The sequence below is a fragment of the Hibiscus syriacus genome, unplaced genomic scaffold, assembly GCF_006381635.1.
Source record: "Hibiscus syriacus cultivar Baekdansim isolate YM2019G1 unplaced genomic scaffold, ASM638163v2 tig00109972_pilon, whole genome shotgun sequence".
NCBI lineage: Eukaryota > Viridiplantae > Streptophyta > Magnoliopsida > Malvales > Malvaceae > Hibiscus > Hibiscus syriacus.
The window spans coordinates 118,988-143,802 of record NW_024062543.1 but is presented as its reverse complement, the minus strand read 5'-3'; the positions used below and the strand labels follow the sequence as shown (position 1 = coordinate 143,802).

At 35.0% G+C, this 24,815-nt stretch overlaps 3 protein-coding genes and 1 non-coding gene across 4 annotated transcripts; 1 reads left to right on the top strand and 3 right to left on the bottom strand.

Moving 5' to 3' along the window:
- Window positions 1-9,481: 9,481 nt before the first annotated feature.
- LOC120211375 (amidophosphoribosyltransferase, chloroplastic-like) lies at window positions 9,482-11,556 on the top strand. Its single transcript, XM_039209919.1, has one exon. It carries the CDS (start codon window positions 9,575-9,577, stop codon window positions 11,324-11,326), a length of 1,752 nt encoding a protein of 583 aa, XP_039065850.1. The 5' UTR covers window positions 9,482-9,574; the 3' UTR covers window positions 11,327-11,556.
- Window positions 11,557-11,884: 328 nt separating this feature from the next.
- Window positions 11,885-15,772, bottom strand: LOC120211374 (tRNA-dihydrouridine(47) synthase [NAD(P)(+)]-like). The gene is made up of 9 exons (XM_039209918.1): window positions 15,377-15,772; window positions 15,152-15,268; window positions 14,824-15,060; window positions 14,196-14,702; window positions 13,614-13,886; window positions 13,120-13,401; window positions 12,902-13,022; window positions 12,142-12,311; window positions 11,885-12,061 (listed from the first exon to the last, which is right to left on the bottom strand). Exons 1-9 carry the CDS (start codon window positions 15,662-15,664, stop codon window positions 11,963-11,965), a joined length of 2,094 nt encoding a protein of 697 aa, XP_039065849.1. The 5' UTR covers window positions 15,665-15,772; the 3' UTR covers window positions 11,885-11,962.
- Window positions 15,773-15,922: 150 nt separating this feature from the next.
- TRNAL-CAA lies at window positions 15,923-16,006 on the bottom strand. Its single transcript has one exon. It is a non-coding gene; the product is annotated as a tRNA-Leu (tRNA).
- An 897-nt stretch (window positions 16,007-16,903) lies between these two features.
- Window positions 16,904-19,320, bottom strand: LOC120211373. Its single transcript, XM_039209917.1, has 5 exons — window positions 19,179-19,320; window positions 17,675-19,064; window positions 17,455-17,587; window positions 17,280-17,364; window positions 16,904-17,196 (listed from the first exon to the last, which is right to left on the bottom strand). Exons 2-5 carry the CDS (start codon window positions 18,928-18,930, stop codon window positions 17,000-17,002), a joined length of 1,671 nt encoding a protein of 556 aa, XP_039065848.1. The 5' UTR covers window positions 18,931-19,064; window positions 19,179-19,320; the 3' UTR covers window positions 16,904-16,999.
- Window positions 19,321-24,815: the final 5,495 nt, after the last annotated feature.

Sequence of the window (24,815 nt, the reverse complement as noted above, 5' to 3'; positions counted from 1 at the left end):
GCAAGACAAGTCAGATTCTCCTTTCCACAGATCAGATCAGAATTGTAGTTAAGTACATGTACTTTGTTATATACAGTGTAGTTGGCATGTAATTTAAAGATATAAATTTTATAAGCTCTTATATGTTTTGTAAAAACCAAATTGATTTTAAATGAATGAAAAGTAACCATTTTTCTTGAAATGTGAAATTAATTTTAGTCATTTTGTAAAGAAAAATGTTTGAAATAGTCAATGTGACACCTCAGACTCGAATCCGGGTCGGATACGGATTAGGGGTGTTACAAATTTTATACAAAGATTGATGAATGAATATTCCTTGAATTCTAAAGCTTTTCGAGTCTTTAACAAAAGAACTCTAGTGGTAGAAGAGTATATTCATGTTGTTTTTGATGATAACCTCCTTCTAAGGAAAGAGTCTTGTGTGGAAGATAATATAGGTATTATAACATCAAATGAAGTTGGTGAACCATTATCTAAAGAGGATATGAAAGAAAAAACACAAGATTCTCTTGATGAGCTTATTCAAGAGGAAAAGGAAATATCATGCCCAATGGAGTACAACTATGTTAAGGATGGTGAGATTTTGGGTGATTCGTCTAAAGAGGTTACCACTAGATCATCTCTTAGAAATATTTGTAATTTTGTCGTATATATATCATGCATAGAGCCTAAAAATATCAAAAAAACATTAAAAGATGAATCTTGGATATTGGCTATGCAAGATTAATTAAATCAATTTGAGAGGAGTTAAATATGGACATTAGTTGAAAGGCCTAGTGACAAATCTACTATAGCTATAAAATGGGTGTTTATGAACAAATTAGATAAAAGTGGCAACACAATGATGAACAAGACTAGACTTGTTGCTCAAGGGTATACTCAAGAAGAATGAATAAATTTTGATGAAACTTTTGCTCTCGTAACTAGGATGGAGACAATTAGGATGATATTAGCATTTGTATACTTTCATGGTTTTACTTTCTATCAAATGGATGTTAAAAGTGTTTTTCTAAACGGTTTTATAAAAGAAGAAGTGTATGTGGAATAACCTCCAGAGTTTGAATATTCAAAATTTTCAAATCATGGTTTTAAATTGAAAAAAGCTTTATATGGTTTAAAATAAGCTCCTAGAGCTTAGTATGAAAGGTTGTTAAATTTTCTTGTTGAAAAAAGTTTTTCAAATGAGAATGTTGGCACTACTTTATTTATAAAAAGAAAAGGTAATGATTTGTTAATAGTACAAGTTTATGTTGATGACATTATTTTTGGATATACTAATAATAATCTTTTCCAAGAATTTGCTAAGTTAATGCAATGTGAGTTTGATACGAGCATGATAGAGGAGCTCTCATTTTTCTTGGGACTCCAAATCAAGCAAAGGAAATATGGCATCTTCATCAATCAAGTAAAGTACATCAAAGATATGCTCAAGAAGTTTGGATTGGAGGATGTGAAACCAAGCCACTCCTATGAGCTCATCTACAAAACTTGAAAAGGATGGGAATGTAAGTGTGTAGATGTTAAATTTTATAGGTCAATGATTGGATAATTGCTTTATCTTACCACAAGTAGATTGTATACTATGTTTAGTGTTTTCTTATGTACTAGAATTTAATCATGTCCTAAGGAATCACATTTACAAGCCATTAAGAGAATCTTAAGATACCTTAGAGACACTCCTAGTATAGGACTTTGGTATCCTAGAGACTCTAACTTTAGCTTGTATGCCTTATCATATGCAGATTATCGAGGTTGTAAATTAGATAGGAAAAGCACATCTGGTACTTGCCAATTCTTAGGTAGTATGTTGATTTCATGGTTTTCAAAGAAACAAAATAGTGTAGCATTATCAACCACCGAGGCAGAATACATTTCGTCTGGTTGTTGTTGTGCTCAAGTTTTATGGATGAAACAACAACTAATATACTATGGAATTGATGTAGGTACTATTCCTATCAAGTGTGAATACTAATGCTATTTATCTCACCAAAAATCCCATCCAACATTTTAGAACTAAGCATATTGAAATTAGACATCATTTTATTTGAGATCATGTCTCAAATGAATATATAGTTCTAGAGTATGTAGACACTTTGCATCAAGTAGCGGATATCTTTACAAAACCTTTAGATAAGGAAAAATTTTGGGCACTTAGAAGAGAATAAGGTTTGTCAAATCTACATTGACTTTATGCTTAAATATTTTATGCACTTTTATGTTTTTATGAAAAAAACATGCTAAATGACTTCTTTGATGCCTACTATGCAATTAGTTATGGGAGTTTAGGATTTTTAATTAAAATTGATAAAATGTTCAAAGTATTCTTATATGTTTATTTGTTTGATTAAACATGTTTTCCTTGTTAATTTAGAGCTACCAATACCATTTTTAAAGCCCTAAAGTATGCATTATGACTTTTGACCATTTGGTGCACTTTAGCTTGAATTTCATGCAACTCTAGCATTCATAGGTGTTTTTTTTGTTAAATCATGTATGGGTGAATGAATGATTGTATCTTAGTCATAATTTTATGTCTCGTATGGTCATACATGTTGAATGTACTTGATTTGTGATAAAAATAACATCTTAGGACTTATTTGTCATATTTTTTGACCATTTTGTGCATTTAGTATAGCTATTGTTCCTACAGTACCGATATTGTTCTTCCCGGGTACCGATGTTGTTCATTTAGTATCAATATTGTTCTTATAGTGTCGTTAGGAGTATTGATACTTTATATCGATATCATATCATTCAGCGTAGGAGTACCGATACTTATTTTAATGAGTATCGATACTTGAGGTCTGGGACGCGTTAAAACCTTTAAATCTCCCAAAATTTTCAAATTTATAAAATCGTAACTCAGTTGGCTGACTAAATCTCTCGTCCCATCTCTCAAATCACCACCGTTTTTCGTCGATTTTGGGTCATTTTTGGTGGATTTTTATGCTTGTTGCCTGCACTTCATCTAAATCGAGCTACATTGCTTCATTTCCTCCTCAAATCAGGAATCAAGTTTTTTTTAAAAAAAAACCTAATTTATTTTATTTTTGAATTTAGACTAAATTATTGTTGGTTTAGGTTAAATTAGTGAATGAGTATTACTATTACATCATTTTCGCACCATAATATATCGATTTTCACTAAATTTTTTTAAATTTTCTAATTTCATATTATTTTCAAATTAAAAAAATATTATTTTAGTTTTTTTCTTGTTTATATGCTTTTATACATACATATATTTTTCTTATATAATTATACCCATTTATATATAAAAACATAAAACGCTAAGTCATTTGTTTTTCATTTTTTTAATCTTAAATACATTGCATATTGTGGACTCTTTTGAGTTTTGGGAATTGATGTTAGCGTAATTGTGCATATTGCTTCATTCTTTCGCATTTCCCTATCTCAATTTTATCCTCAAAATGTCTAAACGAGCATGTTCTTCCCGATATCATCCTCTTCCCCGAGCATCTTCTCCTCCAAATCCTAATCCTAACTCCATTCCTAATTCAAATGAGCTTACCATTCAAAATTTGTGATTTAATGAACTTGGTTGCCAAAACCTTTTGCATCGATACTTTGAGTTTTTCGAGACCTTTCCCTTAGAAGTGAGTGCATTCCCCTATTCTGCCATGACCGAGCTTAATTTCAAATACCTTCTATAACTCCGTTCTTGGAAGCTAGATAATACTTTAAGATCAAACAAGTTTTCTTTCAACAACGTGTTCGTATTTTTTAATCTAATGTTGTTTGTGTTGTTGACGACGCTCTAAATGCCACCATTAGTATTCTCTCTTATCTCATGGGGGTATACATCCATATTGAAATAGCTTATATAACCAAAGATTTAGGATTAGAGGTTAAGCGTATAGACAATGAAAACTATATTGTTGAATCCCCTTATAAGGTTGGTCATAGTGTCAATACCTTAGACATTCATGAGCAATTTTTACATCTCATTATTACTTGGTTTCTACCATCCGGGGGGAAATTCTCTACCCTTCACACTGTAGATATTTGGTGAATCCATTGATTTCAAAACTCTAATCAAATCAACTTTCCCCAAATCGTCTTTGGCGAGCTTGTCGACGTAATTAATAATTTCCAATCTAAGAAATTTGATACACTTATTTATGGTTGCATTCTTAGTTATATCTTTCTTAAAGCATGTATCAATGTCTCTCTAGATCCCGCTATTCCATTATCCTCATACATTGATATTAAATATTTTCAAAAATTGGGATGGGAAAAGAATGAGACCACGTGGACAAGGAAAGGGAAGCAACCCCTAGGCTCTACCTATGTTGCTCCTCCGCCTCTGGACAATGATTCGATTTAAGACATCAATGATCCCGTGAACTACATTCATGTTGATCTCCCTCGAGTCGGTGGTGACGATACTAGTGTGATTCCTCCTTACTTTCATACGTTCATGGAGACGATTGACATGAGGTTTGCCACCATAGAGTCTAACTTCTTAGCTTTGGGGACTCAGGTTTCTGAGATTGGTGCTAGATAGTTATATTTGGAGACGATGTATGTGGACTCTTGACGTGACTTTCATGCTAGATTCGACACAGTGATGGATAGGATAGGCGCTTTTTCTAGCGACTTTGCTTTCTTTCGCACTCCGTCTTTAGATCACGATCCTCTTCCGTTAGACACCTGGTCGTTTTTCCTTGTTTGATTGTTTTCTATTTGCTCATATTCGATCTTGCATTTTGATTATTTTGATGCCTTTATGCTTTTGGATATTATCCTTTGATACTTTGATGCTCGGTTATTTGGATTATTTTGGATTTGGATGTTATTTTACTTTACTTGTGGATTAGGATATTTCATGCACATGGATGCTTTTATTTAATATTTATGTTAGTTTGGATGCTTATTATGGTTTATAATGTGATGTTTGAGACATGTTTTACTTTATGACCATTATAATTGTTTAAGAATATTATTTTTGTTGACTAACCTCGTTTGGTTCATTATCTTTGTTGACCATTATCTTCATATTTCCTATTTATATATTGTTGACCATTATCTTCACATTTCCTATTTATATATTGTTTTTAACCTTTTTGATTTAACAAAAAAGGGGAATAAGGTGGAGTAGTTATTTTCAAGAAAATTTTAAAACAAAAATCTCAAAATTTTTCAAAAGATTTGCTATATATAAAAGGGGGAGATTGTTGAAACATGCTTTGAGATTTTGATATACCAAAAGTAAACTAGTTTAAAGAAATTCTAAGGTTATTCTTAATTCGTTTTTTAAACTTATATTCGATTCAACCATTCAAATATAGAATTTTTTTCAAAGTTAAAAGCTTCATAATTACTTCTTACTCTTTTAAAAATATTCAAGTCATATATTGGAAATATTTTTCAAACATTTTTACAAAGGGTTTCGGATCTTAATCGAGTCAAAAATCAATTTTAACACTATAGTACCAATACTGCAAGAAGTACCAGTATTGTTCAAGTGTTACCGATACAAGTATCGATACCAATGTGTAAATATACACTACAGTACCGATACTGGTACCACTTCTAGTATGTAAAAATACACTGAAGCACCTATATTGGTACCGATACTCGTATTAAGTTTTTGACAAACATAATTCCAGTAGGCTATTTTCGTATCGATACTCTTTTAGTATCGATACAGGTATCGATACTCTATATGGAGTATCGATACTCCCCTCTTCTCAATGGCTAGATTTTTGTAATTAATGCAGGAAGTACTGATACTCCAAACCCAAGTACTGGTACTCAAGGCGTCTAGGCAACATTTATTGCGGGAAAATTCATCTCAAAGCTCTATTAACTCCCACAACAACACACACGGTTAGAATTGAATGAAGGGGTATAAAAATAAAATTCCAAGTCATATGTGAAGACAAAAAATCATAAAGAAAACCAAAAGCAATCAAATTGAGCCAAAAATCAAGTCAACATTCTTCAATATTCTTTTTACTTTCAAAGAACACTTTTGTACTCATTCGTTTCATTTTGTTGAGTGTTCTTATTTGTTCTTGAATTGTGCAAACACATCATTTTCTAAGTTTGTTATTTGTAATTTCTTCTTAGGAAAGGTTGTACACTTGAGACTTTGGGGTATAAGTCTAAGTGTGTTGTAAGGTTATATCTTGTCCTAAAAGGTTTGAACAAATTAGTGAATTTTTTTGAAATCCTTACTATGGAAGCTAAGGTAGTGGATGTAAACTTCATTGAGGAAGTTGAACCACTATAAAATTTCTTATGTCCAAATTTTTATTTTCTTGCAAAAAGCTTCCATCAATTTTTTATTTGTCAATTCACCCTCATGGCTATTTCATTGGTTCGATTGACTCAACATAGTGTTAACCTTCCATGCTGATTTAAAATTTTCTTCTAGAGTGTTGAAATCTCCAACCACTTAGAAAAAGGTTGAAGCAGATCTGGTCATCGAGTTTTTTTGGGTTTTTGTAGGCAATATGGACTTGCAGTAATGAAGCTATATTCAAAGGCATTTCGTGCTCGGAAGACAGAATTTTCAAAGTTGCAATCATGTGGATAGGACTATAGGCGAACTACAGGGTGATGCCTTCAGTACAAGACTTTATACGCTGCCCTTGAGCATTTATTGGAAGCTAGGTGAGCGGTAGCTTCACTAAAAAAATGTGATGTCAAGATCTAAACGGTGGCGCTAGAGCAAAGTGTTGGTGGTAGACTAGGCCTAGGGATGGGTCACAGGTTATTGTCCGGGTTGAGGTCTTGGTTTACTACTCTAACGGAGGTCTTTTTATGATATATTCGGTTTGCTGGGCGGTGGTTGTGGATCGAAATTGAAAACTTTCACTGGGTTCTGACATTGAGGGGTTTCAACCAAGTTTTTGGGGGTGCTGAGTAGTATAAGAACTAATTGAGGCAGTTAGTTACAAATTACTAGAATTGCGTCTGCACAGGTGTTATCTAATGTGAATTTCTGGATGTTTTGGGTTTTATTAGCTTGGTCATCTTGGGTGGAACTCGTTGCGGAGGGGCCAGATACGTGAAGCTATTATACAGAAGCTATATTTGGAGTTGAATTCTCAAGAAGTGTTTCTGGTTTGATGGGTTTTGTTATTGTATTAAAACCTTTGTCGGGTCAGATGCTTAGCTATGGGAGTGAGAGGTTCAGAAGCGAGATTCTTAGAAAGCAATTTGATATTAGGCTCGAGCTATTTTCCTCTTCGATTGGTTATGGTATTGTTTTTGCTTATCTTCATGGATTGTAATGGAATGAGACTGGTGCATTTGTTCCCTCATTACGTACTCTTTTTCCTCTACATAGGATTAGTGAGGTTTTTTAACGAGGCACATGCTTATGAGTAGTTTTGTATGAATATCTTAATAAAACATACGAAACTTTCGGGAATTAGTTGTCCTCCAACAATATGCATAGACACTATTTTGTATCTCACAATAGTTCTTGGAATAAAAAATTTCATTTCTTTCAAAAGAACTAGCAACTCATTATAGGATTTATTTCAATCACCATACAATTAGGGGAGAGAATTCAATCAAGTCGAGTCGAGTCGAGTTGAAAAATTTTGAGTTATTCGAGTTGACGAGTCATATTTTACAACTCAAAATTGACTTGAATTTTTTTAGTCGAGTCGAGTTTAAGAAATTCGAGTCTGTTATTCCAGTTACTATATTAATTTTATTATAATTATTTATAGTATTATGACAAGGATTTATTTCAATTTTCGACTTTCTCTAATCATATGAGATAGAGATGCATATTTATATTCTTTTCACATTATAATGTTATTTAATATATCAAATACAATCTACAATTATAAAATATATTCATAATATATATTTTAAAGAGAGTATTTTGAGGGCAAAATATTAATGAGAGTATAAATGAGTCGATGATTTGACAAGAAGAAAGAATTTACAAACAATTATAGTCAAAAGACCAAATTGAGTAAAATGCAAAGTTAAGGAACTAAATAAAAGAGAGAGTACATTTTTAGTAAAAAAAAAGTGAGAATTAAAGTTAAATAAGTATTCTATTGTGGTATATGAACATGTGGTTCAAATTTGGTAAAAAACAGTCGGGAAATAAAGGATGAATAGAAAAAAATAAAAAAAATAATGAAAAATTGATGAACTAAATTGAAAAATAGAAAAATTGTTATCAAAAAGATGAATTGAAAGTATGCGTGTATTTTAAGAGGGTTTAGGAGCATATAGTTCAAATTTGATAAAAAATTAATTTAAAACAAAGGAGTAATTAAATGAATAACGAAATAAGATACTAAATCATAAAATTATCAAAATATTTATTTAAATTTTTGGTTTTCTAATTGAAATTTCAAAATTTTAACTCGACTTGAGCCCTAAACTAATTTGATAATTCAAATTAACTCGAATAAAAAAATAATTTTTCAAATCAAATTTTGTATATCCCGATATACAAGAGTATCGTTGTATTTTGTTTTATCATCCACACCTTGTAATAAGATGTATTAGAACTCTCAGGATGTATACTATTAACACTCAAATAATAATTTAACATAATTTTTTAAATTTATCAATCAATATTTTAATCTTAAAAAAACTATTTCATTGAATTTGATCATATAAAACAAAAGTTGAAGTTGGAGTATGCACTAGATTTAATCACATTAAATAAAAGTAAAATTGGAATTTGGAAGTAGTTTTAGATCTATTTAAGCACTTGAAATATAAATAAATATTTAATAATTATCATTTAAAATTTCTTAGGGTAATTACATCATATGTCCTCAAACTATTATCATTATTTCAAATTAGTCCTAAAACTTTTAAACATTCTAATTTCATCCCAAAATTATTACTCTCATTCAAAATTAATCGTTAAACTTTTTAAAATTTCAATTTCATCCTCAAACTATGAATATCATTCTAAATTAACCCCTAAACTTTTGCATCTTCAATTTTATCCCCAAATTCATCCAAATATTTAATCCATTTCAGCCATAGTTAAACCTAAATTTTATTTTATTTTCAAACACATAATAATATAACTTGGTCTAACGATTTTATTAATAAGAGATGTATTTAATATATACGTATACTTTAGGATTAAATTGAATTGTTCAAAAAATTTGGGGACTAATTTAGAATAAAGATCATAGTTTGGGGATGAAAATGAAATGTTAAAAGTTTAAGGACTAATTTAGAATGATAATTATAGTTTAAAGATGAAATTAAAATTTTTAAAAGTTTAGAAACTAATTTAAAATTAGCCATAGATTAGGGTGTATGATGCAATTAACTCAATTTCTTATTACACATAAAATCCTTAAAAAAATAATAACCATTATTTATAGTTAATATAGAATCCGAACAAAAATTTAAGAAGATCAGTCAAAAGCAAAAGTTTTTGGAACTCGAGTAAGTTGCGGGGGACAAAGCCACATTAATAGTCAAAAAGTCAAAACCCTAAGTTCAGCGGCCTAATTTGAGAGGGATACTGCTTTTCTAAAGCCACATTTGCAGTAACTCGCTCACTTTCTCCTCCAACAAAACTCCCAAAACTGAAGAGAAACCATCCATGGCGGCCACATATAATGTCCCTCCTTTGTCCTCTTCATCATCTCTCTCAAAAAACCATTCTTTTTCCCTGAAAACACCTCAAAAGAACCCCTTTTCTCTCCTCCCAAAAACCCTTCAAAAACCGTCTTCTTTCCCTTGCAACTATATCAATCATACCCAGAAACCTTACTTCGCCATCTCATCTAAAAACCCAATCTCTGACTTCTTTTCAACGAACAAAAATGAAGGCGGTTCTGCTTTTATTGATGATGACGAAAAGCCACGTGAGGAGTGTGGTGTTGTAGGTATCTTTGGTGATCCTGAAGCCTCACGTCTCTGCTACTTGGCCCTACACGCGCTTCAGCACCGTGGACAAGAAGGTGCAGGTATTGTAGCAGTGAATGACAATGTTCTTCAATCGGTTACTGGTGTTGGTTTAGTGTCTGAGGTGTTTAATGAATCTAAACTTGATCAATTGCCTGGTGAAATGGCTATCGGACATGTTAGGTATTCAACTGCTGGTTCTTCTATGTTGAAAAATGTCCAGCCTTTTGTTGCTGGGTACAGGTTTGGGTCTATTGGTGTTGCACACAATGGGAACTTGGTGAACTATGGAGCTTTGAGAGCTATGCTTGAAGATAATGGTTCCATTTTCAATACTAGTTCTGATACTGAAGTTGTGCTTCATTTGATTGCTATTTCAAAGGTCAGGCCTTTCTTTTTGAGGATTGTTGAAGCTTGTGAGAAGCTTGAAGGGGCTTATTCAATGGTGTTTGTGACTGAGGATAAGCTTGTTGCGGTTCGTGATCCTCATGGATTTAGGCCTTTGGTAATGGGAAGAAGGAGCAATGGTGCTGTTGTTTTCGCCTCTGAGACATGTGCTCTTGATTTGATCGAAGCAACATATGAAAGAGAGGTGTATCCTGGTGAAGTGTTGGTGGTGGATAAAAAAGATGGGGTCCAATCAGTTTTCTTGATGCCTCGCCCTGAACCAAAACAATGCATTTTCGAGCATATCTATTTTGCTTTGCCTAATTCTGTGGTTTTCGGAAGGTCTGTCTACGAGTCAAGGCATGTTTTCGGGGAAATACTTGCTACTGAGGCTCCTGTTGACTGTGATGTCGTGATTGCAGTGCCAGATTCAGGGGTTGTGGCTGCTCTTGGTTATGCAGCTAAAGCCAGGGTGCCTTTTCAGCAAGGCCTGATTAGGTCTCACTATGTTGGAAGAACTTTTATCGAGCCTTCACAAAAGATCAGGGACTTTGGAGTGAAGCTAAAGCTTTCACCAGTCCGTGGCGTGTTGGAAGGTAAGAGGGTTGTGGTGGTGGATGACTCAATCGTCAGAGGAACCACATCTTCAAAAATTGTTAGGTTGATCAAGGAGGCAGGAGCTAAGGAGGTTCACATGAGAATAGCAAGCCCACCGATCATCGCTTCTTGTTATTACGGAGTGGACACGCCAAGCTCCCAGGAGTTGATATCGAATAGAATGAGTGTGGAGGAGATCAGACAGTTTATAGGGTGTGATTCACTGGCTTTTCTTCCATTTGATAGCCTGAAGAAGATGTTGAGTAGTGATTCTCCAAAGTTTTGTTATGCCTGCTTCTCTGGTAACTACCCAGTGATGCCAAGGGAGGTTAAAGTGAAACGAGTTGGTGATTTCTTGGATGATGGGTTGAATGGACCTTTTGATTCCATTGATGGAGGCTGGATTCAAGGCCCTCGGAATCTGAACTCCGAGAAAGAAATCGATCCACTGCTTCAGGCATGAGTGAAATAGATATCAGTCTATTTATTTTCTTCCTTGAACAAAAGCTAGCTGGGCTTCTAAATTCTAAAGCTTATACAATTTTGCCCCAAGGTTTTGCTCTGCAAACTCATCTCTAATGAATGTGTTTGATCACGTTGCTAATAGACAATGGTGCTTTTGTTTCATAATGTATATCCCTGGGTTTCTTTTCTTTTCTGTCGGCTGTGATTTCACCCACCTGCGAGGTTTCCAGCCGCAAACAGTGTTTTGGTTATCTATTCTCATTGATGATTCATATTTCAGTATACTTTCCCGTGATAAATAAAACATGTGATTCTGAAACTAGAGCTTTCAATCAATAATTGCGTGATAGAAAAAAGCTGCCACCATTCAAATTAAACAAATTGTAGTCTATAGTATCTTGTCTTAATTACATTATATAGATCACTTATTTGGAGGCAGATGAGCATTCTTGTATAATGGAAGCTAGCTAGGCAGCACGAGAGGTGCCAGTTTGTGCAATTAAATGAATTGCGAAATAACTTTTATTCGGTTCTGCAATTAAATGAACCCCGGGAATGAAAAACATAATCTTTATGCAAACCAGCAGACTTAAATTCATAAAAATGCAGTAATGTTAAATAAACGGCACTCTATTTAGCCATTTTCCGCACGATCATAAGCATTGGATTTGTGCTTTGGTGCAAATGTGAAACCATCTGGAACCTTGCCAAGCAGCATTTCAGATATTCGGATCTGCACAAGTGGAAAAGAAACTAATAAGAACACGATTATCACTATTACCGTGGGGTGCATAGTAAGAAGCAACTACGTACCCAGTCAGCTGCAGAATCAGACGCCATTAGGGTCTCTAGGTCATCACGCCCATAGTAGGAGGGAGGACGCCAATTCAGCCGTTGGGGAATGACATCTAAAAGACCAACAGGTATATACCTACATGTGTAGCTAAGCCATTCCAACAAGAAATGCCTAGTTGTTTCCACGCCTGCAAATTCAGTCAAATGCCAGAGGCTTCAGAACATGATAGTTGTTCAATACAAAGGTATATATGTTCACAGCAGCAGGATCAAATAAATTAATAAATAATAATTCTATGAAACTTCTTACAAGATATTTTGGAATCTTCAAGCTTAATACAAAGAAAATCGCATAATTATGCACCAGTTTCTTCTGAACGGTTCAATCTAATACAACAAAAGGTGCTAAAATTTTGGGTAACAAAACCAACGTTTACCCAAGAGCAAAAGATTAACATAAATTTTATCAGAAAGGTTACACAACTCAAATCAGGAAGCTAAAACCTGAATGGGGCAATTTGACACAAATTAGAAATATGGCTACAATCAACAGTTTAAGCTAGGGTAGAAAGAAAATGTTTCTGCTTTATATCAACTCAATCACGCCATATTTGTTTTTACAAAAATTGAAGGTCTCATTACAATCACACCATATTGATCGATGTTTCTCATATCATAATGCCAGCACAAAGTTATCATTAACTATTCACTAAGCTAACATATGAGAATTCAAACAAAATTATATGTATTTCACTATGAATATAGTATTACTGCATACCCTTTTTGTCAGACCCCCAATGCTCTAGGCCAAAACGCACATAGTCCTTCAAAATATTCAACCGCTCCTGTGAACTGATATCCCAATGCCTCTGTTCCTTGATTTCAGTAAATAACCAAGGCTGCAAAGCGCCTTAGATGTTATAATATGCTAAAATTTTATACAGCACAGCAGTCTGATAAATATGGAAAATTTTCAGATAAAATCTAAATACATACCTTAATCAATGCCCCTCGAGCAATCATACACGAAGAGAGCTCAGGGCAATCAGATATATGCTCGTTCCAATCTAAATATGAGAAAACATCCCCATTCCCCAAAACCTGCAGTGCACTAGGGGCCTTCCGACCACATTGGTATACATAATCCCAATCAGCAAGTTTACTGTAGCGTTGCTGACGTGATCGACCATGTATTGTCACTGCAGTTGCACCCCAACTGCCAATATCTGCAATCAACGAATCAATCCGGTTTTTACCTTCAAAGTAACCCGTTCTCACCTGCCATAACAAAAGGTACAACTATATATCTTAAAACTGCTTGGTGATTAGTGCATTTAAAGAAAAAGGGAAAAGGAGCAACATTGACCATATTTTTTTTTGGGGGGGGGGGGGGGGGTTGAAGATAAACAGAAAAACAAGAGCAACTGAGTAAGCATGTAAAACAACATAGGCACGCTTATAATTTAACTAATAACCTAAATGGCAAGCACCTTAATGGTTATAGGTCTATCAACAGTGCTGGAAGCTGCTTGAATTATTCCTTTCATACGTGCTGGTCTTGTGAGAAGAGAAGATCCAGCCCCCTTATCAACAACAATATCAATTGGGCACCCCATATTAATGTCAATGAAGTCCACTGTACACTCCTTTTCTATGAGTTCAACAGTACGTGCTACAGTGTCAGGATGTGCCCCACATATCTGAACTCCAAACAAATCCTCAGATGAATGTCGCCTAAGCAGAGCCCATTCTGAAGCTTGACCCTGTTCAACAGGATAAGCACCACAGAAAAACTCACATATAAGCATAGAATGCGTTTTACAACAAAAAGAAAAGAAAAGGCCAAGAACCACCCAAAAAGAAATTTAACTATGAAATGTCGAAAGCCAGTTAATGCAAAGACATCACACTACTTTCTTATTTGTGATGCCTTGCTGAGAAAGGAAATTATACCTATTTGTTCCATTGGGTGTAATTAACCTGCACAGCCTATTATTCTAATTTCCAACACTTATGGAATGATAAAACTAGCAGTTTGCCCCGATGCAACTAGGAATATGTGATACACATACCTGCAAAAGATTGGTGCACATTGCCATTTCACCGCATGTCACATCAGCTCCTAATGTTTTGCAAACCCTACGAAAAGGAAGATTCCCAACAGTTGTTAGAGGAGCAAGATACAGCTTTTCTCTAAAATCAATAAGCATCTTTTCACGAGGGTGTATCTTGAGGCTCCTATCAGGTTCTGCAACTACATCATCGGCCATTTCAGTTTCTGCAGAATCCTTTTCACAATCCTTCTCCAAAACAGTTGCATCTGTCAAATTACCACCCTCCACTTCATCAGAGCATTTTTCATCAACCACACATTTTGCCTTCTTTGAGGGTCTTAACTCATCAGTTGCACGTACATCCTCAGCATTAACTGCTGCTGACAATGTTGAAGGACACTCAGAACAGTCCATTGAATCATCGGCCACTTTTTTGCATTCAATTCCATCAGCAGCATTAGAACCGCTTAAACCAACTTTATCTTCCTCCTTATCTACTAGCTGCTTTTTTTTCCAGTTAGGCCCCTGAAATATTGTATTGATACTATGTTAACAACAATAAATCATAATTATGTTACTACACAATGGAATGAACAAAAACTGAAGAAATAAGAACTAATAAAAGAATTCAGTCAGTTCATCATACCGTTAGTCCAAGAGATTTGAGTACAGCGTCTGCTTTAGTAAACCGCATTTTGTTCTTCCACAAAAGCTTCTGAACATCTTTGGTTAGTCCATTGACTTCAGAGCTTTTCTTCAACAAATTAGAAGTTGCTGCAGAAGCACCATCCTTATGGGTGCCGACAAATCTACAGGCTAAACCATAAGGGCATGGTGCACCAGCTTTCATAAATGGGCAGTCACCCTCCAAATCAGCAGGTTTCTACATTCAACCAAAAACAAGATACTTATTAGAAGCCTAATTAGATAAATTTGATCAAATTGTAAATTGCATGAAATTGGGAGCAAAATACCTGAGCCAAAAATGCTTCTATGTCATGGCTGAAACGGCATTTGTCTTTATAAGAACAAGCATTAACATCTCCCGTCTTTGCAATCTCAGGACATAGATTTGAAGCGGATTTTTGCTCCTGAAGGAGAAAAAAGATACAACAATTACTTTACATTCCACTACAAACAAAATAGAAAAACAAACTTGTTTCGGATAAGAAAATAAATTGGGTTGAACATTTTGCTACCTGACGACGCTCTCGCTTAATTTGCCGTTTCGATTTCTTTTCCTTGACTAAATTAGGCTGGGGTTGCTTGGCGTTGGCCTTGGCTTCGGAGGCGGCATCGTTTTGGGTGGTTCTGGAGGGTGGTGGAGGTCGAAGAAACTCTGGCTTTATAGGTGCAATGGCTCGGGCCACCAACTCTTCCGGTGTTCGTTGAGTAGTTCCATTCGAGTTCGAAGGCGGTAGTGAAACTGGGACCGACTCCGTCTTCGAATCTGTCACTACAGACAGATCTTTCGAAGAGTCTTCCATGGAAGGCGAGTTCACTCGGTGAGCGCAGTCAGTTCGCTGTTTGTCTCTAGCAGTTAGTGAAGTTGTGTTCCTAGTAAAATGGAGTGGGTAGCTGGTTTAGGGTTTATGTTTAGTGGGATTTCTGTTTAAGGCCGAAGTTGTGTTCCAACGCTAAGAACCGCTTTTTTGTCGCGAGGAGAACAAGTATAGAACGATGTCGTTTCTTTCGATGAGAGAGAAAAAAAAACATTAAACGGTGACGTTTTGGTAAAATTTATGTGTCAGAAGTGGGATTTGAACCCACGCCCTCTCACGAAGACCAGAACTTGAGTCTGGCGCCTTAGACCACTCGGCCATCCTGACTAACTGCTCCTTTAAGTTTTTTTAAATATAAAAGGATTTACTTTCTAACAGAATGTAAGAAGAAACATGACAGAAGTAGGATTTGAACCCAAACCCTATCACAAAGACCTGAAATTGAGCCTGGCGCCTTAGAACACTCTGCCATCCTAACTTAGGATGTGACTTACTAAAGATTCATTAAACAAAACTTTAGGTATACATTTTGGTACTTAACGTTCACTTCTGTCCAATTAAGTATTTGAACTTTATATTTTCATTCAAAGTGGGTTTTAATCGGTTTTAAGTCCAATTTAATACTTATATAGTAAATTATAATTTAAACCATGAATCTGTGTCGGGTATCAGTTTCAATAAAGAATCTAAGTTTAAGTGCCTAATTAGACCAAAATGGTTTATGAGCCAAATTGAACATTGAGATCAAATTTATGTGGTTAGTTGGACAAAAACAAATGCATAGGTGCCAAACTAGATAATATCACAAAATTCAGATACTGAAATGTACATTTTCCCTTCAACAAACTTACGAAACCTTTGTAGCTGTGAACTAGGGATGGAAAAGAAACTGAAACCGAAGGATTTTGATCCAAATTTATTTCATAAGATCAAGTTGTAAATAGAATTAATAAGAATGGAAATAGAATTTAAGATAAAATTATGCAAATCCGTCCATTATAATTGCACGTTTGGTCCTCATATATAATATATTAGGTTACTTAGATTTTAAAATTTTCCCAACTGATACGAACCAACTTACCTCAGTAGTTAAAATAATCGTTATTATTACTATAGATCACAGGTTCGAACACTAAACAACTACAATAAGATGATTAAGCGTTCATTATCAAATGAGTGAGAGTATTTAGAACAAATATTACTTTGTAATCATCTTTACTTAATAAAAGAAAATTCCCAAACTCTTTTCCCACCAGCAGACAGTAGCCAAGCTCCACACCATTTTATAATCTAAAACAATTATACAATTTTATATAAAAGCTACTGACTCGACTCGGTTTTTGAGATCGTGTTAGCGTTCTGTTGTTGCGGCTGCTGAGAAATGTTAAGCTGAAACATTCGTTGATTAACCGAAAGCTGCTCGGGAACCATGCCTTCTGGGGGGTTGGAATCACCACCTAGCTGTTGAGTAGCATGCTTTAATCGCTGGACCTCCGCCGTTAATGCTTCGTTTAGAGCTTTGCAAATGCAACACAAAATTAATAAAGGATGAGTTACCAGTTCATAAAATTAATCATCGGAGATAATGAAATGATCATACCATCACGGAGTTGCGCCTGTTGCTCCATGGCTTGAATACGAAACTTCAACTCGTTGTTCTGATTAGTGAGTCCAACAGAATCCCTCTACATCAATTAAAACTTTGATAATGAGAAAAGAGAAAACTAAAACTAGGAATTATTGATAATAACATGCTATGCTCTAAAATCTTCAACCTGTAAAAGTGTTAGTTGAGCAGACAAGTTGGTAGCTTCGGTCTGCAGAGTCTGAACCTTGTGCTCCAACTCCGAAATATATCGCATCTTCCGTTCTTTGGAGCGTGCTGCTGATTGACGATTTGCCAATATCCTTCAAAGAACAAACAACATCAATTAAGCAAAATGCTTTTGTATGATCCAAAAAGTTATAAAGCAACACACTTGAACAGCAGGATACCTCTTTGCACGCTTTGGATCAGTCATTGCAATCTCAGCAAGCTTCTCATTTGCCATAATCTTCTTCAATTCAGCCTCGGTGAACTCACCATTTCCGAACTCCAAACTAAAGGCAACCGAGTTCCCATCAATTGAATTTCTAGGCAAGAGTTGTCCAGGCCGATTCCCAGGTGGAGGAGGTAATTTTGGAGATTCATCGCCAAATTCTAACTTGCCGATAAAACTATCCATCGAAACACTTCTATAATGTCTGCCTGTCAACGCCATGTCCTCTGCTGCACTTCTTTTGTTCCCTTCCCTCTTCTCAGTCAAATTCATTCCACCTCGTCTACCAATCCCACATTCATTCACACTGCTCTCAGCTTCGTTATCACTGATATCGACCCCATTGGTCTTCGACTCACTCGCTCTGCTGTCCAAATCTTCATGATTCTCGTTACCATCATTGTTCTTATCGTCACAAGGATTCGTTGCATCCATGTTATCCAAATTCATATAAGCAGAAAACAAATCATCAACATATTCCCCTTCTGATTTCCTTTCACCCATTCCTTCACCATTGACATCAGCAACTTTCTCCCAACAGGTTTCCTTCTTCACCAGCTTAGGCACTCCCGAATTCTCTTTACTCGAAACTGATCCCCTTAACGGAATAAGAGGCGGCGAAGATTGCAAGATCGTATTAAACCCGAACGGAACATCACTATTGGACCGCCTATGCGATTTTCGTGGCAGCAAGCTTTCACCGACCCGGGGCGAATTCCCCCTGGAAAAAGGGGAGGGTGGTAACAATGAATGTGAAGCTCCGTCCCTTTCATCCATCCACAGATCGGTGGAAACTTGGTCCGAAACCGCCATTGATGAAGAATCACGATATGGAGAAGGGCTCAAAGGGGGCAATGAATCGAGTGAAAAGAACGAAGAAGGCTGAGACAAAGACCGGGAATGAGTTGATCCCGAGTTAAAACCCTGAGAACCCATTTGCTGGTTCGAAGGGCGGGACATGGGGATCTGAGAATAAGGTGAAATGGGAGGGATCTGGTTAGGGTGTGAAGGGGGGATACCAGCTCTTTTGCTAGTTGCATCACGGCCACCGGCGCCGTCGCGTCTAGCCGAACTGGTTTGATTGGGATTCAACTGAGGTATTTCAAGGTGTTTCATTGATAAAAGTTGTTTGGGGATTGAAGATGATGATGTCCCAAATGAAGATTGAATCCTTTGCATCACATCAGTGTTACCTTCTTCACCATCACCCATATTCTCTTTGCTCACACAAACAATAATCAGTTCAAAAATGAAGGAAAAAAAAGCTCAAAAGGATGAAAAGTTTGGACAATTCAAGCTAATCTCAGTTCAGTCCAAAACAAAACAGCAAATCAAACCATCAGAATCTGCAAAATGAGAGACAGAGAGAATTTGACAGTAGAGACAGAGTAAATACAAATAAAGTAGAATCAGCAGAGCTTAGAGCAAGGATATATATATCAAGTAGTGTTTTAAAGTACCTTGTAAACATTGGTCAAATCAAGGGTGGGAAAAAGGAGCAAAAAACAATGGCCGTCCGGCGTAGTTTAGCAAATAACAAAGTGGAGGAGGCGAAGGTAGCATCACCACCAAAATCTCCGCCGAATTTAGCGGCAGGCGCCTTCTCTCTCTTCGTTTTCTCTATTGAAAGAATCACTATATATATATTTTATCGGTCTATAAGCATTGATAAAAAAAAAGGAAAATGAAATATTTTCTTGTGAATGGAGAGTTTCAACGGAGACGACACGGATTTCATGACATGCACGTAAATCGACGCGTGAAATTAAGCATTTTCATTTGAATTTTGCATTTCAATTTCATTCCGACCTATTTTTCACAATTTATCTCGCCTTTATCTCCGCAGGTTATTTAGCAACCAATAAAATCCCATTCATATTTTGTTTTACTTTTTGCCCGTATGAGATTAGTGTGGTAGATGATTCAATTAAAGATTAATTAATATTTAAATTGAATGTATTTAATTTGAATTTGAATTCAACTTGAATTTTTAATAATTCAAATCGAGTTATTGATACCTAATTTTAAAAATTTACGAGTAACTCAAAAAAATGATAAAAAATGTATTAGAGGTCCCTGTATTTATAAAAAAAAAATAATATGGTTCTCATAATATTTTTCTTTTAATGTGTTCCTACTACTCAAAAGATAAACTCAATATGATCATTAGACCAACGTTTTTCGTCGTTGACATGACAGTTCACTGTATTGATGTGGTAGTTGATAAAATGATAGATAACATAATATATGGACTAAATTAGTACGTCAAATATGATAGGTGGATTGATATGTTATCATTGTAGACCGTCATGTCAGCACCGTAACAATTAATAATGAAAAAGCGTTGGTCAAAATATTACATTGGATTTATTTTCTAAGTTGGAATATCACATTAAGAGAAAAAAACTAATACGAGAACCATATTGATTTTTTTTCAAAAGTACAAGGATCTCCCATATACCTTTTTTGAAAAAAATAATATATTAAAATTTTAATTTATTAAATTATATTTGTAACACCCCAATTTAGGGGTAAATTTAAGAAATTATAAAGTGGTTCGAAATTCGAACCCGGTACGCTGTTTTTCACTAATTTATCACCCGATTCGATCCGTTTATCGTAATTAAGCTTCGTTTTTTATATAAATTATGTTAATATGTATCTGAGGAATTATTGGAAGTTGAATTGAAGATCAAAGGCGTTCGAATGGAATTTTTATGGTCGATCAGTATTGTACGAAAATCGATGTAATATTTTACTACCTCTTTATGCTTTATGGAACATGTTGATATTGGTAAATGCATGAATAAGATAATGTTGGTCACTTTTATGGAGTTGAATAATTATACACTCGATATGAATGTGGTAGAAATTCGATAACTGAATTCGGATCGAATGATTAATATAAGAGATTAAGGGGATGTTAGAATTAAATTACAAGTTGTGTGATTTGTGATAAAGAAATCAGCCATGAATTTGTAACTTATATTTTAAAGGTTAAATGTTAAAGGTACTTGGATGGGAAATTATGAGAATACTCCGGTAGGGTAAAATTACAAAAATACCCTTATATCTGTGGATGACAAGAATTGTCCCTGGAAGTTGGTTAATAACTCTGAAAAGACATATTGATCCGATATAATTACAGATGTGCATTAGAAATGCTAGTTTTGCTTAGAAAATTAGGATAATTGGTTTTTAACCCGAAAAGGGTTTGTATAAGATACTATAAGTCTGTTAAAGAATCATTTCGAGATCAAAGAATGTTCGGGAAAGCAATTAACCATTGGATCTCTAAATTATAATTATTTTCGTTAAGAGTTAAAACCAAAATTATCTGATTAAGAAATTATGAAAATGCCCTTGAGAGGTAAAAATAGTCCAAGTTGACTCTAAATGAGAAAGTAACATGAGAATTTATTTTTAAACCGATAAATTACTGATTTGGTTGTTGAGATCCTATTTTTGTACGGAAAATTCTGATAATCCGTTAGTAATATCTGAGAAGGCATTTAACTTGGAAATCTCCGACTTGAGTAAGTACGTGAAGAATAATAATTTATCGATGGTGATATTTTGTCATAATAGTTCAAAGGGACTGACATAAATGATAAGTTTGAATTAAATAATAAGACCGAACGGAAGGAAATGATTAAAATATTCTAGATTTATAAAATGACCAAAATACCCCTGGAATGAAAATGACTCAAGAATGTCACCAAGCTCAGGAATGAATGGATATACTCAAGCTTTGAAATGAATAGAAAAACGTTGAGCACCAAAATGACCAAAATACCCTATTGGCCTAGAATAAGTAAATATTTTGGATTAATTAAGGAATCCAAATAAACATGGATGCTGTACTGCTCTTAAAAGTTATGGAACGCAACTTAAGTGATCAACCAACGTTAGTGCTATATCATTACCTGAATGATATAAGTACCACTTGAATGTTTGTTCATCTTCTCAAATTTGGATCGATGATAATTCTGGAAGTACTTGGCTCAGCTCAACTCTAGAGCACATACAGTACTAATAAGTGGGTATTCGTGAGTCAAATCAACCACGAATACCAGAATGACTTTATTATATGAATAAATTGAACTGAAATGAAGTACAATGTGTATTTGAAATTCAGAAACTTCTGAATTATTCTAGAAACTTTAAAGTAATCGGGATAGACTTGCTTACTAAACGAACTAAGTAACATCAATAACTGAGGATTAAATAGGTGATTGGATGAGTTTGGAAACACTGTTGAACTTACATGATGAACTGTCCTTATGGGTTATGAGTCATGGATCAAGAACGTCTGTATTTCCTGATATTGTTGAAACGTGGAAATGAAATAAAGACCGTTGGAAGATTTTTTCAGTGATGATTATGAGGATGATCTATGGATCTGCATTATGATATTAAAGAGTAAATACACTAGAAGGATATTGAATTGACTTGTTGACATGCATCAGTTTAGGAGTTGTGTAACTCGAGTTGTTTGATAATATGATCGATAGTCATAGATTGTAAATGACTTGAATCTTCGATTCTATATTTTCATCTAAAATCACTTCGATCATGTTGGAAAACGCAAGTAACGCATAAGCAAAAGATTCTGAATTCCTCATTTGGTTCAATTGGGCTGAAATCCTATGAATTCAAAGTATATTCCTGAATACCCCTAATTGTTTGGGTAATGGAATCACTCGTAGTAAATCTGAATTTAGAATTATTCTATATAAAGGTTCTTGAACGTTTTCCTGATGCATATAGAAACTTAGTGGAATTCTAAAAGTATCAATCTGAAATGTCTAATTAGATCGGTTAGAAATCGATTCTCTTCAATAAGATCTTATTATTGGAATCCGATCAAATTGCAAAAGTTCATGTTATTCATATTGATAACTATAAAATGCATCTGAAAAATAATTGGATTCTTTAGTGTGTTCCTTATATTTTGAAAAATTGTTTTATTGTTTTAACATGTGGTACACTGAAATCTATGGTTACTATTTTATGGATGCATCGACTTAACGGTGATGGATGGATTTGTATCATTGTATAAACTATATCTTGGAGATACAGATTTGTAAAGTACAGCTCTGATCAAGCTGGACAAATTTTATGGATCTAATGTGACTCTTAGGTAGGCTCTGCGGCCCTAAGATCATTCTCGGGTAGGCCCTGCGGCCCTAAGATGTGTTCTTAGGTAGCCCCACGGCCCCGAAATCTATCTTGGGTAGGCTCTCAGGCCCTAAGATGTTCCCTTAGGTTAACTCTTTGTAAGATGGTTTTAAAATACGAGTTTAAAAAGCTCCACTACAATATGGTTTATGGGATTTTACAGAACTATCATTTGATTAGTGTACCTATTATGGTTTTATCATACTGATGGAACACACTAGGCATCCTATTCGACCTTATGAAAACGTGATAGTATGAAAGATTTCTTATGAACTGAGATTCATGGCTTCTACTCGATGAACTTCTAAGGGAACCCCAGATTATTCCGCCCACTAGTATACGTATGATTCAATAAGGAAATTATGGCATCCCATTTATCTGCATGTCATGTAGCATCATCTGGTAGTTATGTATTACTGAGCTTTTCGAAACTCACTCTATTACTCACCTTTTCAGGTTAAAAGAATTGTACCAGTGCATCTATCGACTTCAGTAAGGGAGTTCTTCCGGCGTTGTTTTCAGAGTATGATACATGTGATTAGGGGGCATGTAATTGTATTTTGTTTTAAATACGATTATAAAAATCTAGTTTATTTATGAATACTGATAAATGATTTTATGAGTTTACATATTCTGATAAAAAGTTTTAAATTTTCCGCCATTTTTACAGTGGGTCGCTCCGGTGGCCCTAATGTGACACTCCAGATCGGATCGGGTTATCCGCATCGGTCTGAGGGGGTTACATTAAGTGGTATCAGAGCTATAGTTTGAGTCAAAATTTTTCAAGATAGACCAGCCGGTCGAATGTCAAAATATGTCTGATCAGTACATGCCCCTAGACTATAATTGTACCTCTCTGAGCCGGAACTCTAGGGATGAGTCCCTATCTGTAGCGAGTAAACCAAAGTTTCTATCCGTTAAGGTTATACTTGTACAAAAAGGAACATCATTAACATATGTCTAAACGCTGTAAAATACCTTACGAGCTATGTGAGAGTTATTTATCAGATAAATTCTGACCCGGCTCCATAAATGAAATTGGGATATGCTGCTGCTCTATGAGTCTATTCACATAACCAAAGCTGAATTGATTTCACAATGATAAAGTTGTTTTGATTATTTACTTAAAATGAGAGAGATTTCTGATAAGAATGTATACTCAACTGGTTAAGGATTAGTGGGAGAGTTCCGAATTGAGGGGTGATGTTATGATCGGTTTGGCCGTTCTGAACCGGTTTGACCGGTCCGAACCGGGTTGATCGGCCTGACCCGACCCGACTCGTTGATCGACCCGACCCGTTGACCTGACTCGATCCAGTGACATTCTGAGAATTTTTATGAAAAAGGTGACATTCTGAGAATTTTTGTGAAAAATGTGACATTTTGTGAATTTTTGTAAAAAGTGATATTCTGGGAATTATTTTGAAAAAGGTGATATTCTGGGAATTATTTTGAAAAAGGTGACATTTTGGGAATTTTCGAATGTGGACTATTGACCCCCTTTGACCGGCTTTAAACGCCCATTAAACGATCTTTGATTTTGTTCGAGTATACATATTCTGACATTTTTCGACGTGCCGAATCCGTTTCCGAAGTCCGTTTCGCCAAATTCGAACCCAAAGGTCTCCAAATCATCAGTCAAACCCGTTGACTTTTATTTTGACAAAGAATTTGAATTTTTGAAAAGTCATACTTTATGTTTTTCGACGTCCTGATTCCGATTCCGCAATCTATTTGGCCAAATTCATACTCGAAATTTTCCAAATTGATAGTCAAACCCAAAAAATGCTTATATACTTAAGAATTTTAGCTTTGATCAATTAAGTAAGACTTGGGGTTAATAAATTATTATTATTTGAAGGTACAGGAGACTCTCCGGATCGTTCGACAGCTCGACCCAGCTCTTCTAGATCAGT